Source organism: Maylandia zebra, linkage group LG16 (assembly GCF_041146795.1).
Source record: "Maylandia zebra isolate NMK-2024a linkage group LG16, Mzebra_GT3a, whole genome shotgun sequence".
NCBI classification, from domain to species: Eukaryota; Metazoa; Chordata; class Actinopteri; order Cichliformes; family Cichlidae; genus Maylandia; species Maylandia zebra.
Window position 1 is genome coordinate 21,737,997 of NC_135182.1, and position 16,327 is coordinate 21,754,323.

The window sequence follows — 16,327 nt, forward strand, 5'->3', positions numbered from 1 at the left end:
GTGTATAGCGTCTCACGTACAATAAGTTATTGTATATATACAATAATTAGATATTGTAGCTTACCCTCATTCAGTGTTCTTAATCTACCAAAAATGCCTCAAAACTGCCATGAGTGGTTACTATAACAGATTGAAACTGAAGCTGCTGTATTTGAAGTTTGCAGAAATGCAAGATATTACCTTTTTCTTCTGCTTTGTGAGAAAATATTTTAAAGTACATTTTTGTTAATATTATAAATCAGTGATGGGGAGATATCGAACCCCTTTTTAAGTTTAAAGTCTCAGTTAGAAACTACTGTGGCGGTCCTATTTCCTCCAAAATTGCACCAATGGTAAACCTGTGCTGCAATGACTGTCAACATTTTGATAAAAGATAGAGAAATTCTGAAATATTTATAGAAGAATGATGTGGATTTTTGTTCATTTACCTTTAGATAACTAATGGTAAACGATATAAAGAAGTGATTATGAACGAAGTGTCATTGTTTCTTGTTGGACTTTTTCTTCTGTAATTGTCAGGTAAACAAATGGTCCTTTTAATAGGAATTGCAGTTACAGTTGTTAACACATTTCTTATTGACACATAGCAGCTACACAGCTCCCAGGGACCCATTAAATGAGTGTGCCTCTGTGTTCAGGATTGAACAAATGAAGATTTATCTATGGGCTGCTGGTGTCCTTACTTCTCACTTAATTTGCCTTTGACCAAAGAGCTCTGGGGTGTCTTATCCAGTTTTTTCTTTCAAGGAAGCTCATTAGTTTGTGAAGTGACTGTGAAACTGGCCCACAGCTTTAGACTTGTTGATAATATAAAGGAAATACACATGCAGACAAGTTTAGTAGATAAGTAGTAGATAACATGTCAGATCTTTTAGCATGATGAAGCAATATCTAAAACCGTTGATCTGGCATCCAAACTACTGTTGCTATTACTAATAATCTTCCTTATTGTATTTTTGTTTTAGACTACCACTCTCATTGGCCTGCTGAAGACAGCAAGGCTTCTGCGATTGGTGCGTGTAGCCAGGAAGCTGGATCGCTACTCTGAATACGGAGCTGCAGTCCTAATGTTGCTCATGTGCATCTTTGCCCTTATCGCCCACTGGTTAGCCTGTATATGGTATGCCATTGGCAATGTGGAGAAGCCTTACTTGGAACACAGGATTGGCTGGCTAGACAATCTGGGCGTGTCAATTGGAAAGCGATACAACTACAGTGATCCTAACTCTGGTCCCTCTATCAAGGACAAGTATGTCACAGCACTTTACTTCACATTCAGCAGTCTGACCAGTGTGGGATTTGGAAATGTTTCCCCCAACACCAACTCAGAGAAGGTCTTTTCTATATGTGTCATGCTGATTGGCTGTGAGTATTTTATATGCTTTTCAGGTTGTATTTCAATTTACCATTATTTCATTCTTTTTGTTATCACTTGAATGGGTTTTGAGCAAAAATCTATCTTTTTTCCAGGTCCTTCACAAAACATTGTATATGTTTTAAGCAGAATGTGTTGACATTTTATCAAATTACCTGTGTCTTCATGGGTAACAGCAGTAAATATGCTGACTGTAGTAAAAACAGTACCTTCTCTTCACTCATTGCGTTTTTTTATTTCAGCCCTGATGTATGCCAGCATTTTTGGAAATGTTTCTGCCATCATCCAGAGGCTCTACTCGGGTACGGCCCGCTATCATGCTCAAATGTTACGGGTCAAGGAATTCATCCGTTTTCATCAAATTCCCAACCCTCTGAGGCAAAGGCTGGAAGAGTACTTCCAGCACTCATGGACCTACACTAATGGCATTGATATGAATACGGTAAATAACTGAAGTCACTCATCCACCTGTCCCTGTAATGGATATGGATATCCAACAAAACAAGTGATTGCACTGATGACAATATAAATACATGCTACTAAAAGAGCTTTTTTTCTCTCCCTTGTCTGCTTTTCAATTGGATTAACATCTCTTCATTGGTAAGAGCAGGAGGTACATATTTAATTTCTTTAAATTTTTAAAATGGGTTTCTGTCTGATCACTGTTTAAAATAAGAACCTCATTATGCTGTCTACAGACTGTGGGTTAGAAGACCCAGATGCAGGACACAGGAGGTAGACTGAAGTTCAACATGATAGTCTCTAATCAAAGTTAAGGTCAGACACTGAAGGTCAGGCATTGTAGCAAATAAATCTAACTGGGGACAGGCGAGAAGGGAATGCCTTGGAAGATTAACAGCATAATACAAAAACATTCTGATAAATGGGAGGTAGACAACTGGTGCTGTACATACCAAAGTGACCGACTGGCTAATTGGACATGTGTGAGGAAATCCAACAGATACTGTGATGATGAGGAAGGAAGTAATATAATAAAATGAAGACATTAAACTTAGAGACATACAAAGATTTTTTTTTCACATTTGAGATTGTAATAGTACAAGTTTACCAGTAGACGTCTATTCCCAGGTACATTTTTGAAAATGACGGTTAAATAAATCCTTTATTTAAGAAAAAAAAAGGCAAATGTTACATTTTTTGTGAACCATTACATTCCCATGAATTAGCTCCTGGTAATTTTCTGAATACTTACCACATCTCTACTATTGTAATGTCTAAAGTTTGCTTTACATTATTCTTGTTCAGTGATTTAGTGCTATAAAACAAAAACCAACAATATTTTTTAAAAAACAACTTTTGTTTTATCTCAGCTTTAGTAAGTTATGTAAACGTAGTGTTTGATGGACTCACTCAGTACATTCTATATATCAGAGTATGAATTCAGTGCATAACTACACTAGATTAACAGGTGTAGATGCAAACGCATAGCACACTTTTGATTCTGATCTGCTTTGTTACCGGTTCAGCTTATAGTGTAGTTTATTCATATTAATCATTTCAATGTCATGACAGCCTATTTCTTTTGAAAAATATGCATAATATCTTCATATGTCTTATGCTCTCCTTTCTCTGTAATGGCAGCATCCATTCAAGCCTGCATGTACTTCACATTTCCTTGCATGCCTGTGTTTATGCTATTAATTAAATTCTTAAAATCAACAGGGGAGAGTATCCTTTTAGTGCCATCCTTTGCAAAATACTAGTATTTGTCAGCCCACCTCAAGTGTATGGCTGCTTTGTTTTCTTTAAAAACTCACAAGTTTAGAGGCCACCTCTATACAAAGTTCTTTTGAAAGTGCTTTTTTTTTTCTAACTTGTGTTCTTTTGTATCTGAGAGAACAAAGCTTGACAAACTGATCTGATGATGTGGTCACAATTATCTCTGAAACACATCTCTGTAAGGATATCAAACAAATGTTTTGAGCACTTTATTTACTGTTTTTTCTCCGCATCTTAGGTGTTAAAAGGGTTTCCCGAGTGCCTACAGGCAGACATCTGCCTTCACCTCAACAGTTGTCTTCTGGACAACTGCAAAGCTTTTCAAGGAGCCACCAAAGGATGCTTGAGGGCCTTGGCCATGCGCTTCAATTCCGCTCATGTGCCTCCCGGAGACACTCTGGTCCACGGTGGTGATGTGCTCACTGCTCTCTATTTTCTGTCGCGTGGTTCTATTGAGATCTTGAAAGATGACATTGTGGTAGCTATCCTGGGTAAATACAACCCCTTGTTGATCATTTTACTGATGTGTACTAACATCTAGTGTTTATTTGATATTTTGTCTCAATTACAATAAGTAGGTTGGGTGGATGGTGCTCAGTTGATTAAGAGCTTTTAAATTTAAGTCCTGTATGGAAATGTTTTATACCCAGAGTAAACTCTTTTGTGCTGTTTGACATTTTGCCAATGTCTATCAGGAGTTTTGTGCATATAATGTCAGTCTCTGCTACACATAAAATCCTCTGCCTCCACCTGGAAATGTGATGAACTGTAATAGTCAATGTCACCTCCCTGTTGTATTTAGATCGCTCAGCTGACTGTGTGTTAAATGTCAGCACCAAGCTAACTAAAACTTTAGGCAGGTCTAATTTAGTCTCATACTGTTTTGAGCTTATTGTTGATTTTGTAAAAAGATCTTTAAGATTTACCTTTTGTTTATATAGTCAGAGAGGAAGCACATACTGTACAAGAAACATTCTAGTACCCACATGTGAATTCAATGTGCACAGATGTTCTGGACCTTGGCGTATTTAGCATCAGAAAATTCAAAATAAAATGTGCCTTCATGTGGGTTTTCACATTTCGTTTTCTGTGAGTGTTCTGGGGTGTTTGTGTGACAGGTTTGACACTCTGGCATTTCTATTAAGTGGCCTCATGGAAGGTTGTCTGGCAGTTTCAAAGAACGCAGTGAAAATGGTGCCACTTTTTTGACAGCACTGGGAAATGAGTTAAAGCTGCAAAATAGAGAGTATTAAAATAATGTCAGTAAAAAGGAGATTTGGCTAAAACAACTAGCAGCTCTAAATTTGAAGCTATATTTTTCATTCTTTATGTATTGATACTGAGCTTGATGCATCAATGTTAAAATACCAATACTGGAAAAATGTCTATTTATTTTTTCTTCATGGGTAAACTTCATTCATGCACTCCAGACCGGGCCTGGATTAGATTTTATTCATTATTCATGAGATTAATTCTCACTAAAGCTGCACCTGAAAGAATGAGGTTTCAGCTTCGCAACGGTTGCTGCATCACACAAAACGTGTTATTAGTGATTATCGTGGAAAAGCCACTCAAGCATAATTATAATGCTCCATCGCCATAGTTTATTCTCACATGGGGAACTATACCAACCTCTAACATGGCAATGGTCAGCCCATGGTGTTAAAGTATTTTTCTCTTGTAATGATCATGACTCCAGCAAGGCTATTAGCATTGTTCTACAGGTGAGGAATTAATCTCTTATCCTAATCAATCGTTGTGGGGAGAGCTCTGTGTTTGTGTGCGGGGGAGAGACACACCAGTCTGTGTGAGGCTTTCCTCTGTGGCCGAAAGGTGTCCGGTGCATGCTGTGAAAGGCACACTGGCAGCCAGCATATCATATCTCTTTCTTCTGAACCCCTGCTTACACTGTTGGCATTTAGTGAACCCCCCACACCAACAAAGGGATTTTTCATGATGCCCTTTAAACCAGGCCTCTCGTCCTTTGGAAAATGGGCCCTTATTTCTGCAAAGGAAGCTCTTTTATTCTCCAGACTAAAAGCTAAGCTTACCGTAGATTTTTTTGTTTTTTTTCACTTTTTGCAAGTTCACTGAAGAGCTGGCTTAATTATGTGATAGCCAAAATCAGTGCAAAAATTGCCTTTGAAGTGCACAAGTAAAGTGTGTCAATTGCAATCAAGCCCTCCTTTACCCATCGCATCAAAGCTGCTGCGTGTTAGTAGTTACTCCTCAACATAAATAATGGATCAAAGATAGAAAGACAACTGATGTGCCGGCCCTGGGAGACGATCTACACAGAAATTAGAGGCTGTCTGATTTTGATTATCCACAAAAACAAACACCTCTGCGCCCCTTAGTGAAATCAGAGTGATAAATAAATTCCTATTGTAATCGCAGCAGAGATTTATGCCTGCGTCATGCCTTTTTTTGGAACTCACTGTAGCTCAAGTCAGCATTTTTACATCTTCCCACTAAAACTGTCAAGATTACCTGTTGTTTGTGTGTTTGTCACCTCCAGGTAAAAATGACATATTTGGAGAAATGATCCATCTCTATGCCAAGCCTGGAAAGTCTAACGCTGATGTGCGGGCTCTGAGTTACTGTGACCTGAGCACCATTCAGCGAGAAGATTTGCTGGAGGTGCTAGACATGTACCCGGAGTTTGCAGATCACTTCTTCAACAACCTGGAGCTTACTTTCAACCTGAGAGATGACTCCACCAAGGCAGATAATGTAAGAACATTTTGGACCTATGTGTTTAATGGGTGTTTTGATAACAAGTATTCATATTGTAATTTGCCTAAATTATGTTTTTTTGTTTATTCTTGGTAACTGACACATTTTCTGATTGAAGCATTTTAATTTTGCAGCCCTGTAGTGTCAAAGAAAGTGATTCAGATGGTGAGGGAAATAAAAATGTGAAAAGAAGAATCTCTTTCACAGCAGATCTGTCTAAAGGTCAGTAGAAACATACAGGAGAACCTTGTCAAGCATGCTTTGTGGCTGCAAATTTTTTTCTTTGTTATTATTCATGGATTGGTGCTCCGATATGCAAAAGTCTGTCCTCTATGGGATATGGTGTTATTCCACTGACTCCTGCTGATTGCCATTCTACAGGGGAAAGCAAAGAAATGGTTAAAGAAGTTCAAAGGGAGAGAGAGTCTAACTCGTGCCTAAAGAGATCTTCAGTAGTTCTGGGTCGCTCTTCACTCACAGTTCCAGGCCTAGACTCAGACGTTATTGTCAGAGACAGCTTGGACAGAAAACCACCTTTTGAAGGTAACAGATCTTGTCTTACAGATGAATTGTAAATATCTGGTGGATAAAATTGTAGCTTTTTTGGCAAGAACTTTCAAAGCAGTGTTGCAAATCGTGATGAATATTTGTAGGACAAACACTAATGTGAGTGGTGGGAAGACACTGAGGGACAATGTCTTTGACGCTGCATTAGCAGCTCTAAGAGGGTGACTGGTTGTGTGGAGAGTGTTGGGATGTTCCCAGGCTTCTAGAGTTGCTTTGAGCAAAAACTTGGGAATTTAAATATTTAGGTTGCCTTCTGCCAAAATGCTGCTCAGCTGATTATAATTCTAAGAGACAGGATGTCATCTGTCTCAAAAATCATAGACTTAAGACTGCATTATTCTCCCTTGCAGACATGCATATGAAGAGCTGCAGGGTCTTGCAGTTTTTCTTAATTTTTTTTTCTAGTCCAGTATCCAGACAAATGCCTTACATGCTGTAGATCACTATTGATATGATTCCATCCGCAAATTATTCTACATTTAATATTCTTTTGAAGACAATTTTATAAGTGCAGGTGGAAAAGGAACAGCATGCAACTGCAGTCCTTCAGACAAAAAATCATCAGCCCGTGCAAGTTATCTCTGTAGAAAATAACTTTTGACAGTTTGCTCGTTTCATCATCATCATCATCATTTATTTATTTATATAGCACTTTAAAAACACACCTGGTAGACCAAAGTGCTGTACAATACTAATATGCACATAGTAATAAAACCAGACATAGCAATAAAAAAGAACATTAAAAAAAATATCAGTTACCCACAGAGTTAAAAGCCAGAGAATAAAAATAGTTTTTTAATAAAGACTTAAAAACTGGCACTGATGTAGCCTGTCTAATATGGAGAGGAAGGTTATTCCAAAGCAGTGGCGCTGCAACAGAGAACGCTTGGCCATAGCCGTGACTTTGGGACCAAAAGCAGCAACTGCTCAGCTGAGGAGGGAAGACATCAGCAGTGGTCTCAGAACCAATTGCTGCAGTTTATTAGTCTGAAAGGGGTAATAAAGCCATTTCCAAAATACTTTACGTCCATCATTCTACAGTGACAAAGATTATTCATAAGTGGTAAACATTCAAGACAGTTGCCAGTCATTCCAGGAGTGGACACACTACTAAATCAGAGAAATTGTAAATTGCAAGGTTAAGTTTGTAGAGCTTCTTGTAAACAAACCATCATTTAAACCAGATAACAATGCACAACACCACATTTGGTGAAAACCAAACACAGTGTATTACCAACTGCCAAATCGAGGGTAGGAAGGTGAGGATTTGGGCTTATTTTGCAGCCACAGGACCTGAGTATCTTGCAGTCATTTAAACTCCTCTGCATACCAAAGTATTCTAGAGTCAAGTGTGAACTCATCTGTCCAACAGTTAAAGCAAAACTGAATCATGTAACAGGACAATGACCCCAAGCACAGCAGAAAATCTGCAACAGAATGGCTGAAAAAGAAAAGAATCAAGATGCAGTAATGGCCCAGTCAAAGTTCAGACCTCGGCCTGATTGAAATGCTGTGATATGACCTTAAGAGAGCTGTGTATAAACAAATGCCTGCAAAGCTCAGCAAATTGAAGCAATGATGTAAAGAAGAGTGGGCCAAAATTCCCCCGCAATGATATGAGAGACTGATAAGGTCATACAGAAAACAATTACTTCAAATTACTTTACGTTACTGCTGCTGTAAAAGTGCTGAATCATGGGATATACTTGGTTTTTCCACACACCATTTTTATATTTTGGCTTCTTTTTTTTTAAATAAATAATGGCATGATTCAATAGGCCATGTGCTGTTGTTTATATGTGCTATAATCAAATTTAAAATGACCTGATTTTCTATGTTTTATTGAAAATAAAATAAATTTACCCAGTTAAAATGTACCCAGTATCCCAACTGTTTTGGAGCTGGGGTTCTACGTGATACAAAGTCGGACCGAGAGAACGACTGTCAATGCACCCTCAGCCCAAACTCTAAACAAATCTATGCAACTCATTGTATTAGTGCAAAGCCACCTGCACAGTCTGTTCAGTGAGATAACTTAATCACCAAATTAACCACCCCTCTGTTTAAAACAACAAAAGAGGCTCCACACATATCACTAGACAGCAGGTTAAATACTACCATGTGCCAAACAGAGATAACAGGGTTAGTTTGCAACTGGAAAACACCGATATAATAATTCTCCTGGTATAGCAGTGTGATAAATTACAACAAAGGATCTACACACAGCTTTGCTGTAGAGATTAATTATATTCTATTTTAGTAATGTTTAGTGATGACGTTGCTCTGACCTGCAAGTGAGGATGTAAATCATGCATGTTGGTTTGGTCCTCCAGATCTGTGCTGTGATAAATGGGCCTGTAAGAAGCCTACAGACTACCTGGATGAGTCAGCGCAGTTCCAGGACCTGAGAGAGGATGATAATTCTGCCAGTGAAATCACATATGGAGAGGTGGAACAACGCTTAGGTCAGCTTCAGGACCATTTAAACAGGTACATATTTTTAGAGTCAGCATGCAGATGGTTGAGCTTCACTTTGCTGTCATAAACTATGAATTACCCGAAAATGTGAACTTTTCTAGTGTGAATAACAGTGCTTGTTTTTTTTCTTCTTCTTTTTTTTGACTAACCCTTTTTCTTTTACCAATGGTTTGCCATTTCAGCCACACAGCTCACGTGTGGCGCCACATGAAATTGCAGAAATTTCTCTTCTCATTTAAACTTACCAGTTGCGCTTAGCACATCTCTGTTTGGAAACAGTGCAGCATCTTATCAGATGGTGCAAAGAGTTGCTGTTTTGGACGGTATTTCTAGATTATTGTCTAAATTTACTTAAGTAAATGATGTTAAAACTTCTCTCCTTTAATTTTAATGTGAAAAGTTTAGGTTAACTTTGAAGTTAAAGTTGGAACTCTACTTGTTCTGAAGAAAATAGGATTACATTTTTTACATTTATCCAGGGGCATTCCTTTACTGAAGTTGTCTTTTTTGGCCTATGTTGACATGATAGCACTCAGTTGCTCCACATATCTCCCACACCATTACACCACCAGCAACCTGAAACATTTATACAACACAGGATGGATCAATGCTTTCATGTTTATGCCAAATTCTGACCCAACCATCCAGTTGTTGCTACAGAAATCGACACTTGTTAGATCAAGCAACATTTTTCTGATCTTCTGTTGTCAAATTTTGATGAACCTATGTGAATTGAGGCTTCAGTTCCCTGTCTTTATTTGACAGGAATGGCACATGATCTGGTCTTCAGCTCTTGTAACTCATCTGTTTCAAGGTTCAACACGGTTCTCATTCAGAGATACTCTTTTGCAAACCTTGGCTATAGTGAGTGGTTATTTGAGTCTCTGTTGCCATCCTATCAGCTCAAAGCAGCCAGGCGATTCTCCTCTGAACTCTGGCATTTCCATCTAGAGAAGTGCTGCTCACTGGATATTTTCTCTTTTTCATACCAGTCTCTGTAAAGAGATGGTTGTGTGAGAAAATGTCAATAGATTAGTAGAAATTCTGAAATACCAGCAGCCCATCTGTCACCAACAACCATACCATGTTCAAAGTCCCTTAAACCACCTTTTTTCCCCAACCGCTCAGTTTGAACTTCAGCCGGTCAACCTGACCATGTCTGCATGACTAAATGCATTGAGTTGCTGCTGTGTAATTTGCTAATTAGTTATTTTTGTTACCCAGCAGTTGAACTGGTAGATTCAACAGTCTGCCCATTAAAAATGCATGGAGTCATATGAGTGAACATTTCACTTAAAATGACTCAGAAGGAGCAGAGTGGAATATTTTTTCCAGTTTTAAGTGCAGGGTAAAGGCTCCTCTCTGTTCCCCTCACTTTCTCCATTCAACATCTAAATCTCATTTGTAAACCATAGCTACTGCTGATGTAACGTCTGACATTACAGCAACCGAGCGCACCATAAAAGTCACAAATTTTCACTTGTGACTCATGGTGGCTTTAAATGGAGCCTTTTCCATTTTTTCAAAACATTCTGTAAAACTGATTTGGGAGAGAAGCAGCCTTATCTAGAGGCATTATGTGTTTATGTATTTGTCTGTTTGTTCAATTGGTTGTTATTTTTTCTACTGTCTTCAAGTCTACATATATAACATTAATAGTAGTTCTTAAAAACAGAAAGAATGGATTTATCTATCAATTGCATTGTCTAATTTGAGCGGATATTGAATGTATGATGGATTTTCACTGTGCACAAAAATATTCGGGTAGTCTTTTAGTCTAGAGCATTTTCTGGTATGTTCTGTGGCGACAGCATCGGTATATTTGTCACTATTCTTATTTATCATTGCATTTTCAGATAAATGCTATTATTAATTTCAGTAAATGATAAGGCAGTGCTTTATTCTTTTAAGATGTCACCTCCCACACTGCTAAAAGTAGGCTACACCAAATGTGAAGGAGTAGGTGGAGGACGGCAACTAGCTGGCAGAAGTCGTTGTCGGACTTGGAGTGGGAGGTTGGATCTAATGGAAGCAGGATGCAACATTGTAGGACCGGTGCAAATCAAACTTGAGAATGACCTGGTACTAAAGTCTTTATATGGTAAAGGAGCGCTCAGAAAAAAATGTGCCTGAAACAATTTATAATGATAGAAACAAAATGGTGAGATTGATTTCTAGCAGCTACGTTGTACTTTACCTTCCCTAAAATGAATAGATTTTATTTTTGTCATTCCTGGAATGTAGAAACACATCTTTGGCAGTAGTTTCAGAATCACACCTACAGTCAGCAGCCACCTGAAACGGACATGCAAATGAACAGCAGATGGTATTTTTAGCTGGAATTATCACAGAGAATGAAAGATCGCATCAGGGTGCCTGAAATACTGGGCAAGCTCATTTTATTAAGCACAAATAAGGCATTTTATCCACTGCACTATACCTGACCTTGTTTTTTTAATGCTGGCTGGCTGCAGGATGAGCAGCACTTCTCTGTCATTTTGGTGTTTTTGTGGCTTAGACTAGTCTGAAAGCATATGTGGCAGGAAAAAAATGTCGGTGTGGCCTTTCTCTTTTACACATCTATGTAAATAGCCAAGAAAAATATTGTTTGGTACGCTGAAAAATACTGTGCGGCTGCTTTTACTTAGTGTCTCATGAGCCACAGCATATTAAATGAGGAAAACAAAAAGGCTGACAGTGTCTTTGTGCATTAGATGGAATACACGTTGGGTTTGGGGTTTTTTGCCTTAAGTCCTAAATATAGAACTTTGATCAAATCTAGACTTAATTAGATTTACCAGATGAGTATAATAGTTATTTGCACAGTAAATGCAGAATTCACATGTCCCACACAAAGCTCATTATCGCTCCTAGCAGGGGCAATGTCTTTCATCTATTGCTTTGACAGAATGTTTCCACACCGTTGCCGTCTCTTAATTTTGTCCAGAGCAACGGCTCCATCTAGTGCTCAGTGAAGCACATCTGAGTGTGCTTTCAGCCATTGTCACACACAGTTAGGTTCACACTGTCCGAGTTACGTAAATACTCTTTCTTTTCATACTTATCTTTTGCTAATATTATACAGTATATCTGTCTGTTTTTGCTCATCAGTCCTTTTTTTTTTTTAGGCTAGAATCTCAGCTGTTATCTGATATGCAGGCGATCCTGCAGCTGCTGCAGAGGCAACCAACTCTGGGACCGCCTGCCTACAGCACTGTGACTGCTAATCCAGACTATCACAGATCTGCAGTGAAGGTTCAGCCGGCTGCTCTGAATGCAAGCCATTTCTTTAGCTCTGCAGGAACTCAAGTAAGGATGCCATCACTTTAGTTGGTAGACATTATTTTACATAGAGCATTTGTTTTCCACTTATGTACACATTGAGACCTTTCCCTTCACTTTTTCATACTGTTAAACTAAATGTCACATCTGTTGGTTTGTTTGTTTTTCTACAAATACAGTTGTGTTTTAAGGGTAAATATAATTTCACATCTGAAACAGGATATTAAATGTATATATATATAATGAGATTATTTACCCCAGCACAGGCAACTAAGATCTTATTATTGTCAAAAACTGTTTTTTTAGGCCCCCAACCAAAAACTAGGGAGCACCATTCAGGAATCTAAAGACTCTGTGTTGAGCTTGGCCAGTGTGAATGCACCCACTGAGGACAGCCTTAAAGAATTTCTTGTGCAGAGACATACAGAGGCACAACAGCATCAACAACCATCCACAGGGCATCAACAGTCAGCACTGATCCTTCTTCCACCTGAAAACCCTGCTTCCTCTTCTTCCATGTCACCTTCAGACTCCAACCTCAATGCCACTGGACTCCATAAACCTGCCTCAGACCAAGAGTCTCCAAGGCCATAAATCTTTTCTGCAGCACGGTATTCTAATATTGAGGTTGTAATGCTGTAATTACTAAGTAGCAGTTTCTTTTATCAGCATGCTGGCACAGTCATCTGTGGCTTGGTATTAGAAATGAGATGTTCTTACATTGTGCATGAAGACAAAACACTGTTTTACGTGGTTGACACGGAATTAAGAAACTATTCCTGCAGCTGCCAGTATAATATGTAACAATAGTTACATATTTTAACAGTAGTTCTGTCAAAACAGGATTGAATCCATAATCATCCTCATTCATTTTTGCTCTTTAAACTTACATGGTGATGCCCACTTAATCTTGATGCACCTATTTAACCCATGAGGACAGCATTTCAGCATTTTTAATTAAATTCTTCTTACTCTGCAAGAATGCTGGTCTCCACTAGGTTGTGATAGAAATACACAACCAATGTGTTTTGCAAATGCTTTTCTAGTTAACGGACTTTGTGTTTTTTGCAGACACACTATTGCAGCATTTTATGTTCCCACACAGTTGGTCACACTAGCATGGGCTATGTGGCTTGGGCAAAATCGAAGGTGTGGATAGTGACACTAGCTCCAAGTGTAAGCAAGAAGAGCCGACTGACCTACCTCACAGTAGACAGGCTCCAGTCATCAGACAAATAGGGTTCCTCCTGCTGGTATCTGCAAAACCAGGGAAAGACTGGCATCTCCACCTCCCCACAGTGGATACAATAACTCACCAGGTTCTGCAGCAGAATTGCCAAAAACACCGGGAGGTGCAGTGCATAACAGCAGCCAGCTGTTCCTCAGTGAGGGGTCTGTGGATGATGAACATTCATGGAAAGTATTAAGAAAGATACAAAAAAATAGAGGAACTTGTGGAAAAAACATACTCTCAAAAAACAAGTTGAAGGTGATGGTGGCACCACGACTACTTACTGTACTAGCATTTCATAACATCTTATGAGCAATAGGTGTGAGTCATTTAAAAGTGACAAAAGTGGGTCATCTGGTGGATAAGGTGCTAGTTTTAAGCTAACTAACATACTACCAGTACTCAAGTGCAGAATCCACAGAGAGCGGAGGCTGTAGAAAGCCAGGACTAACACACACTGCCAAGCAAATTAAAAGTCTTTACACAAGAATTTGCCAACAACCCCATCGAGCCTTTTTTCAATCCTTTCATGCCTGTAGTCTGAAGAGGGAAAGGTTATCTCTCCAGACGCTGGGTGTCAACAGAGAGCCGCAACTGTATTACTCTCTGCCAAAGTTCAATGCAAGTGATCATTGTTGCTTGTTATACTTCAGAGCAGCAGACAAGAACACATGAAAACCTCAACTAAAATATTGTGAACGCTGAAAGGAGCCAACCCATTACTGTTACCAAGGCTGGCTGGCAGCAGCTGAATACAGACATGTTTGTTTAGGCAGTTAACCTGTCCAACCTGAGACTTGGAAACAAAGATGTGAGCGAGTCATAGGTACCTGCACTGCTATCAAAACACGTGAGCACCGGAAACGTGAGGAGGTGGCTTTTTCACAACAGAAAAATGACGGCACAGCTTTTCTTTCTCCATTTGCAGAATGCAGTTCCTAGCACCTGACGCTGAGGCACTGAGGACAGTGGAGGTTATCTTACATGATGCAACAGTCACGGATGAGCCTGGTCATTAATGTTAGAGCCCGTTTAGAGTGTAAAGTCTGTGTGGGCACATAAAAACATTCCAGGCTTTGGGAGTAATGAGTCTGTATATGAAAGAAATATAAGTCTTCTGTAGCCATTAGTGTAATACAGCATTATTACAAATAAGAGTTTTCTGATGTATGTTGTATGCCTGTCTTCTCTGAAGTGTGACTCAGGGGTTATGGACAATTGCACTGCAATATACTGTACAGTATCAAAAAAAAAGACTATGGTTTTCTTCTATAAACAATGTGCTTTATTACTGCAATGACTAATGTGCACCTGGTGTACAATGTTAAGCCAACAGAATACACTATACATACTTATCTGGAAAAATATAACATGCAGATTTGAGATTTTTTTTTTTCGCCGTTTGGAGAAGTATGATATAGACATTTCTACATTTAGAAAAGAAAAAGAAAAAAATCATATCAAATGTTTTGTGTCTTATAACTTACTTTCTCATTTTTCTCTTACAATATAATTATTCAAAAGTGTTAAAGGAACTCTGACTATGAAGACGTGCATACCTGATTATATTAAGATTAACAGCAATTTGAATGTTATTTAAAAAACGTTTGTGAATTAAAAAAGTGACACATTGTTGGAACAGTCTTGGTCTTAATGTCTAGATATTACAGCGCGTATTTTGTTCAACTTTTTTCAGGTCGACGGTGAAATAATACAGCCCCCCTTTCTTTTCGTTACCCAAGACTGTTTAGTCTTGGGTTTAGTCAGTTTAATAGTAACACACGTAAACATGGTCCATAACGACTAGCTCGCGCACATCTGCCAGCCACCTGCATCCGAAGTGTCTGATAAGCTCCATCAGTCTTTGTTGGAGAACAGAAGAACACTTACGGGCCATGTGGCATTTCATTGTAGTTGTTGCTTACAGCCAACAGCATGTTTTTCCTGTTTTGGTTGGCTAAATAGGGAACTATGCCATGTGTTTTTTTTAACACCGTGGTTTAGTATATGAGATCACACGAGCTGAAATAATCTGAGTTCCTTTTAAGTCAACATTATGTTGTATGGGAAAAATGTGAAAGTGGCCACTTAAATGAGTGCATCATGGTTTGAGATTTAAAGGGTTTGGGAAAACTTACCTATGAAATATAACATATACTATTGCAGCCTATGGGGAATTCTTATTAGTTTTGTAGTTATTTATTTATTTATTTTCATATGGATCTACAAAGCATGCATTTTTTTGAGTCTCTATATGCTTACCGTTTTGCACTGCCTGTCAGCCCAAAGTAGCACATTACAATATAAAATGATGTCAGCATACTTTACTCGGATGAGGTGTTGGGGGGAGAAGAGGAAGGGGCACTGCGGGACACAAGGACACATAGTACTTGTGCATAAACAGACCCCAGAGAGTATCTTGTGCCTATATGACAAATCCAAATGCTAAGACAGCATCTTTATGTATAAATAACCATACATAATGAATTATATAGTCCCTGTACAGTTTTTTTTTCTGTTGGCAATGAAGGTTGTTGTTGTTAGACATTTGTAGGAAATAAATACATCCCATTGCCAGAAATGTTTTTTTTGTTTTTTACTGAATAAATTACATTGAGTATTCTATAGAACATACAGTAGTGCATATGTTAGTTTTGAAACTGTGGGAGCAATAAATAAAAACGCACAGTTGGAGTTGTGTCGCTGGCTTTCTGTTATTCAGTCCATATATGTGTTTACAGTTGCTGTGTACATAACTGAAAGTAGAACATATACTATGAATTATGAAGTGTTCCAGGAGGATTGTGGGTCCTTGAGGAAGGTGAGTGATTATTTCACAGTATGTCAAATACTTTGTTGCAGTTGTTTGTTTTTAATGAGCATCTGCCAAACGTACAATGCATTTCTTTATATTGTTG

At 38.5% G+C, this 16,327-nt stretch overlaps 1 protein-coding gene across 4 annotated transcripts in view; it reads left to right on the forward strand.

Annotated features, from left to right (window-relative positions):
* kcnh7 (potassium voltage-gated channel subfamily H member 7) overlaps positions 1–16,103 on the forward strand; it is a 42,231-nt gene extending 26,128 nt beyond the window's left edge. The window contains exons 7-15 of one of the 4 annotated variants that reach the window (XM_076875031.1): positions 966–1,365; positions 1,618–1,817; positions 3,354–3,606; positions 5,634–5,848; positions 5,986–6,073; positions 6,233–6,394; positions 8,752–8,908; positions 12,025–12,205; positions 12,485–16,103. In XM_076875031.1, the coding sequence (XP_076731146.1) occupies positions 966–1,365; positions 1,618–1,817; positions 3,354–3,606; positions 5,634–5,848; positions 5,986–6,073; positions 6,233–6,394; positions 8,752–8,908; positions 12,025–12,205; positions 12,485–12,772 (1,944 nt within the window). In that variant the 3' untranslated portion in view covers positions 12,773–16,103. Of the gene's footprint in view, positions 1–965; positions 1,366–1,617; positions 1,818–1,985; positions 2,353–3,353; positions 3,607–5,633; positions 5,849–5,985; positions 6,074–6,232; positions 6,395–8,751; positions 8,909–12,024; positions 12,206–12,484 lie in introns of those variants that run through there. The other 3 variants (XM_076875032.1, XM_076875033.1, XM_076875034.1) reach the window with 3 other exon arrangements.
* The last annotated feature ends 224 nt before the right edge of the window (positions 16,104–16,327 follow it).